The sequence below is a fragment of the Pleurodeles waltl genome, chromosome 6 (assembly GCF_031143425.1).
Source record: "Pleurodeles waltl isolate 20211129_DDA chromosome 6, aPleWal1.hap1.20221129, whole genome shotgun sequence".
Taxonomy (NCBI): domain Eukaryota; kingdom Metazoa; phylum Chordata; class Amphibia; order Caudata; family Salamandridae; genus Pleurodeles; species Pleurodeles waltl.
The window spans coordinates 1,709,535,573-1,709,542,166 of NC_090445.1; the positions used below are offsets into that span (position 1 = coordinate 1,709,535,573).

At 46.0% G+C, this 6,594-nt stretch overlaps 1 protein-coding gene across 2 annotated transcripts in view; it reads right to left on the bottom strand.

The window, feature by feature from the left end:
* HSD17B8 (hydroxysteroid 17-beta dehydrogenase 8) overlaps nucleotides 1-6,065 on the bottom strand; it is a 75,334-nt gene extending 69,269 nt beyond the window's left edge. For both annotated transcript variants that reach the window (XM_069241893.1, XM_069241891.1), the window contains exon 1: nucleotides 5,934-6,065. In XM_069241893.1, the coding sequence (XP_069097994.1) occupies nucleotides 5,934-5,979 (46 nt within the window). In that variant the 5' untranslated portion in view covers nucleotides 5,980-6,065. The remainder of the gene's footprint in view (nucleotides 1-5,933) is intronic.
* Between the last annotated feature and the right edge of the window lie 529 nt (nucleotides 6,066-6,594).

A 6,594-nucleotide genomic window follows, 5' to 3' on the forward strand; every position in this document is an offset into this window, starting at 1 on the left:
GCTCGGAATGTGCTGGGAGGGCGCTCAGAATGTGCTGGGAGGGTCCTCGGAAAGTGATGGAAGGGCCTTCGGAAAGTGATGGAAGGGCCGGAAGGGCCTTCGGAAAGTGATGGAAGGGCTCTCGGAAAGTGATGGAAGGGCCCTCGGAAAGTGATGGAAGGGCCCTCAGGAAGACGTGAACAGCCTTCAGAAAGTGATGGAAGGGCCCTTGGAAAGTGATGGAAGGGCCCTCGGAAAATGATGGATGGGCCCTCAGGAAGAGGTGAACAGCCTTCAGAAAGTGATGGAAGGGCCCTCGGAAAGTGATGGAAGGGCCCTTAGGAAGAGATGAACAGCCCTCAGAAAGTGATGGAAGGGCCTTTGGAAAGTGATGGAAGGGCCCTCGGAAAGTGCTGTGAGGGCCCTCGGAAAGTGCTGTGAGGGCCCTCGGAAAGTGCTGTAAGGGCCCTCAGAAAAGTGCTGTAAGGGCCCTCAGAAAAGTGATGGAAGGGCCCTCAGAAAAGTGATGGAAGGGCCCTCAGAAAAGTGATGGAAGGGCCCTCAGAAAAGTGATGGAAGGGCCCTCGGAAAGTGATGGAAGGGTGCCTCGGAAAGTGATGGAAGGGTGCCTCGGAAAGTGATGGAAGGACCCTCAGGAAGAGATGAACAGCACTCAGAAAGAGATGGAAGAGCCCTCAGGAAGAGATGAACAGCCCTCGGAAAGTGATGGAAGGGCCCTCGGAAAGTGATCAAAGGGTCCTCGGAAAGTGATCGATGGGCCCTCAGGAAGAGATGGAAGTGCTCTCAGGAAGAGATGGAAGAGCCCTCAGGAAGAGATGAACAGCCCTCGGAAAGAGATGGAAGGGCCCTCGGAAAGTGATGGAAGGGCCCTCGGAAAGTGATGGAAGGGCCCTCGGAAAGTGATCGAAGAGCCCTCGGAAAGTGATCGAAGAGCCCTCTGGAAGTATTTGAAGCACCCTCCATAAGTGATAGACTAACCATATGGAAATAATAAAACAAGCTTCTTCCCATTAAAGTGATAGATTAGCAACAGGCAAATGATGGAGTAGAGCTTAGGAGGAGAAAAATTCTCAGCAGGACCCTCAGTAGCCCTCTTGCTATGGAACTGGGAGAATAGCCAGCAAGAAGCTATGGAATAGTCCCTGGGATTAAACAGCCCCGAAGTGAAAGAAGTAATAACCTTTGAAACATGATGGTGCATCGGTCAAGAAGTGACAATTGCCCATTGATCAAGGTGCATAACTAGAACTCCTCCATGGGTGTGAGAGAACAGCCCTCCAGCTCCTGAAACAGATTAAACTGAGGAAGACACATAAAAGCTCTTTTAGAACATTTAGAATAGCCCCCTTCATGGAGGCACAAATTCAACCTTCCTTTTTGGATGCAATAAAATACCCGTTGAGATGAAATACAACCAGCTGCTCTGTCTGTAGTAGAATATACCATCATAGGAATATAATAAGTGCCTAAGTAATGATGAAATACCCATGGAAGGGATACGACTGGGTCCAATGAACTAGAGTAGACTTGGATAGCTGACATTGAAGCCTACAGGAAGTCAAGTCTTAACTATTTACTGGTAACCCTTATTATTGTAGTTCTACTCTTCCTAGTCATTACTTACGAGAAGGTCTCCCCTCGGGACAGGAGAAAAGAACCTGAAGTATGGTGATGTTGGTTACGCCTACTCTCGTGGGTGATATAAATCTATAGCTTACCCCACATCCTTCCTGACCATAACAAGACCAATCGAAGGCCAGCAGCCAGGTGGGTGGGTTGTCATGACTGTTACAAGGTTGGGTAGGACTAAGGATAATCCTTAGAATATTGGTACGGAATCAAGACATTAGTCCTACATACTTCACTCTTGTTTTAGTCGTAACTTATAAGGAATACCAGAGCCACGCTGGCCTTCGAGCTGCACATGAAAGAAAGAAACATATCATACCACCCATAGGACCAAACCAAATCATCTCTTGGTGAATAAGTCCAAAATTAAACACATACCCAATTATGTTGAAATGTTAGGACAGGAGGTAACTCAAAACTACCTGTCAAAAGAAGCCGTCCAAACCAGAAGCCTGAATGCAATAAGGGTCATAAAGTAAGAGGAGAGGTGGCTGCTCAACCAGTCTCAGAGACAAACACCCCTTGGATCTTTGCCCAGGATACTTCTACACTTTGTAGATCCACTGTGACTGATTTCATGAACAGTAGTCAGACAAGGCTTGGACCACAGAAACATCTATGGGGCAAATGAATCAGAGTGATTCTATTCTTCACGTCTGGACGCTAACCATCTTCAGGAAGAACCTCAAGACATGGCTCTTCGGATGATGCACCCCGCGCCTTGAGACCCTCACGGGTGAGTACCCTTGCTTTACAAATATTGATTGATTGATTGACTGAAGCAGGAGGGGCATGAATCTGCACAGCAGACTGTGTCAGAAATTATATACTGGATTCTATCTTCGAAATCCTTCTCCCAATAATCCCCAGACATCCTTGAGTGCTTTCCAGGAGGGGGATCTGGAGCACGAATAAGAAGAATCTTCAACAGTTGTTTCATTCAAATAAATCAGAAATATTCGTTCAATTTTTTTTTAGCAGTACAAGTATTTCACTTCTTACTTGGCAGGACAAAGAAACTGGATGGCAGAGAGCACTGTTTATCTGCTACGGCGCCTGTATTCAACATACTCCACTTACAGCCGCACAGCCTCAGGCAAGCAAGCATTGTACAGAGAGAAAAACACACACATGCTGCAGCCTACCGACTCCTCTGCGAGGTTCGAGGCAGTAAAATCCTGGCACAACAGGGATCAGTATAGTGTCTCCTGCCTTGCAGCTCAAAGCACTGAACAACCCAACCCACTATGTGCCCGGCACTGAGCAGACGATGAGTGCAAACATGAGGAACCCAGCTGTCCAAAAATCATATAAAGCAGGTCCTTGTATCAGTCATGAGACCGTGCAAGAATAGGAACGATGCTAGATAAGCTATACACTTATGCACTAATGCAAGGACCACCTTAAATTCAGGAAAATCTTGAAAACTGAGCTGTTTGTGGCGTAACCGCTTGTTGCTAGGTTGGTGATCAATCTGGTGCTGAGATACCCCTCCCGGGGTGATCCAAGTTATATTAGCATAAAATAACATAGTGCCAATGTGGGTGTGCAAAGCTAAACACCAGCACACTTCTCCTGTCCTGAGGTGAGAACACCTTGTAAGTGATGACTAGGACGAGAGCTCTAGGGATAATATATGTATGTATATAGTATTTCTATAGCGCAAACGTACCCAAAAGGCAAATGAGTGCTGTACATTGTCAAAGACAAGCATAAATCCAATAAGTACTAGGAGACATAGCTGGGTTGAGGACGGTTGATGTATTGTGATATAGAGTTCTTTAAAGAGATGAGCCTTCAACGATTTCCTAAATTGGAGAATTGTTGGGGCGGCCATGATGGATAGGAGAATGCTGCTCCAGATCCTGGCTTGGTAGATGCAAAAGGACTGTTGTCAGCTCTGCACTGGACATAATGGTCAAGGGTGTTTTCTTGGTGGTCTAGAAGGGTAGGGGCTGGGTGGCATTTTTTCCTGCCTGCAGTGCTTCGGTGATCTACATACAATGCAAGACAAATTGTTTTAAAGGTGCCAGTCAGATCACGCCTACTTTAAAATCATTTGCTTTTGGTTGGTTGCAGTCTCCTGCAGGCTCATCGGGAGCAGAGCTGACCTTCAGGGCTTTAGGAAAAGTAGCTAAGAGGTCAGCTGATGCCTATTGCAGAGAAAGTACTACATATATGAGAAAGACTCTTCAACATTCAAAACAATGCATTTTTTTATAATGTAACTGTTGCGATTAATTTCAGTTTAAAGTATTACATTATATCATTGAATGGAGTGACAATTGTAGAAGTGATTACAGTCATGCACACCGAAACTTTCAAGCTCCTTTGCCTTTGCTGTGAAGACGATGCTATTAGTGAATCAAGAGGGAAGTCAGTTGCTTTTTGCCTATATGTGGCCTAGGGTGTTACCATAGATGGAATTGCATCACAGTACTCTGTTTTTGTGCAGCACACACCCTGAACTTAAATGTGCTCTTGCAATGATGAAACAAAAGGAGTATCTGTGAAAAAAGTCATTGTCTAGGATCACAAAATGTGGTCAGGTGGTAGCCGGGAGTGAGGCAAGGTTTCCTGGTTTCATGTTGTGCAATTCGGCCACTGCATGGTTATCTCATTCTCTCTCTCGCTTATATCAAAGCTGGATCTTTGTGTTTATTTCTTTGTGGCAATAAATCAGTGCACCGTGTTGAGTGCACCCGGGCTATGCATGTCTCCCAAGGATTGGTGTTAGTAATGTTTAGGCAGGGTGGTGTTTTAATGCAGAAGCTAAAATGAAAAGCAGAGCAATTATGACTGGTCAGTGCATTGAGCTCATTTACTACAATAGCTAAAAGTCTTGATTCATTGATATCCATTCTTGAATTTATCTCTTGAATATTTATTTCATCCACTTGTCACCCATCCAACTATTCATTCATTTAGTGAGCCATGCAGCCATGTCTCCAATCTCCATCCATTCAATGATTAGACAAGGATATAAAATTGAAAAAATGTATTGTAAAATGCATCATATTTGCAACTTTTTTAAATTATTTTGCGGGGGTGGCAGAGCTCCCACAAGACCTCTTGCAGGGGTCAGGCTTACTTGCACTGCGCAGTATAAGGGCTGGTCTGACAACATTTACCAAAGCAGCTTTTGGTTCGCAGCCCGGCCCTACCTGCTTGGTCTTGTTTTTATTTTTTGTTTTTAACAGTTCGTAGTCTGCAGTCTGATGGTGTCCTGGCTGTGGTGTTAGTCAAAATAATAATTTAATGAAGCAAGAGCTAGGGTAGCCTTGGAGATGTCAGCACGCAGATTAAGGTGGGAGACTCCAGATTTTTAAGAAAAAAAACGTTTTATTTATTAACTGCCTTCCATCTAAAACTGCCCCAACTTCAATGTAAGTCAATAGGGGAAATTAATTACCCTGATGTTTTATTTTTCTAAGCTCTCTCTCCTATTTCAAATTATGGCATTTATGTAACCTTCAGAAAATCACATAGGAAGCGATGTGATAGACCTCAGAAGGTAACAGAGCATCCCTCAAGCAGTGATCCAGTAGCCACCAGAAAATGGTATCCCAAAGTGGGACAATCAGGTGACAGGCCTCACCCTAGAGCAGAGGTCTTCAAACTGGGAGGTGGACCCCCCTAGGGGGGCCTCAAGTGATCCCAGGGGGGCTCCAGGCTCTGGCCAAAAGAAGCATTATACAGGTAACTGGTTTAAGAAGAAGCATGTTATTGCATTTTTAAACAGGTAACAGTACTTAACTGCAATGTTTAAATAGGTCTAGACATATTTAAACAATATCTTTATAAAAATAAATGTGAACAATTCTGAGGGGGGGCAATGATTTTTATTTTTCAACTTGGGGCGGGGGGGAGAGGGGGGACATCAAAAAGTTTGGAGACCACTGCCCTACAGGGTATGGAGCACATAATCGAGTGGCCTCAGGAAGAGGTGGAATAACCCTCAGGGAGTGACCCACAACGTTCAAAAAGTGACAGTCTGCCCACCCAGAGCTACTGAGTAGCCCCCATGCCACCGGTGACGCCATCAGCACTAAACTACATGTCCCATAATGCACCTGTCTGACTTATAAAGATCCCAGACGGGCTGCTCCAGGTTCATGGGCCCTCCCAGGGGAGTCTCGGGGATCAGCCCTCAGTGCCAGGGCTGCCCCCCTCCCTCCTCCAAGGAAAGAGAAGCCGTGGAGGGGGGGGGGAGAGAACGCCCCCTTGAAAGAGACTGGTGTCATGAAGGACAGACACAGCCCTCGGAGGGAAGGCCCCCGCACACACTGATGCCTTCTCCTCACCGGTCACCAGGGCCAGCCTGGACGCGAGCCTCAGCGGCGCCGCCATCCCCGGGAGCTCCTAAAAGTATCTTTGGACTCAGGTTTTGTTTGCACAGGTCAGCGGGCGGCCATCTTGGATCGGGGCTATTCCCGTTCACTTTCGGGAGAGGCGCGCAGAAGGCGGCCATCTTGGAGCCCTGATCACCCTGCAAAGGTCACACTCTGCTCCCCGCCTTTCAACCAGCAAAGGCGACGCCATCTTGGAGCGGGGTGACCTTCATTCACTGCAGTGGAAAGGGGGCATTGATAACTGGGGGGTTTATAACCAGGGCCCCTGAAATTATAGGGCAGTGGAGGACAAATTATGTGGCAGGTCTACTAAATCATGCATCCACAAAAGGCAAATTATGCGCATAATGTGGCACATTGTGTGACAGTATTACCTTGCCCTTTTCACTATTTTACTGGCTGGCCATAAGGTTTCACTTTTTAGGCACATACATCCCAATAGACCCCATCCAGACGGTTGACTTTGATTTTTGTAGCCAAAATTGGCTTTAATTTGGCTGTCTCTCGTCTGAAGTTTCCTCTGCTTCAATAGACGTCAATGTGAGAACTATATTCTCTCGATTATCTTTTTGTAAATCTCCCACTTTTCTCTTCTAAAATGTTGTCATGTTTG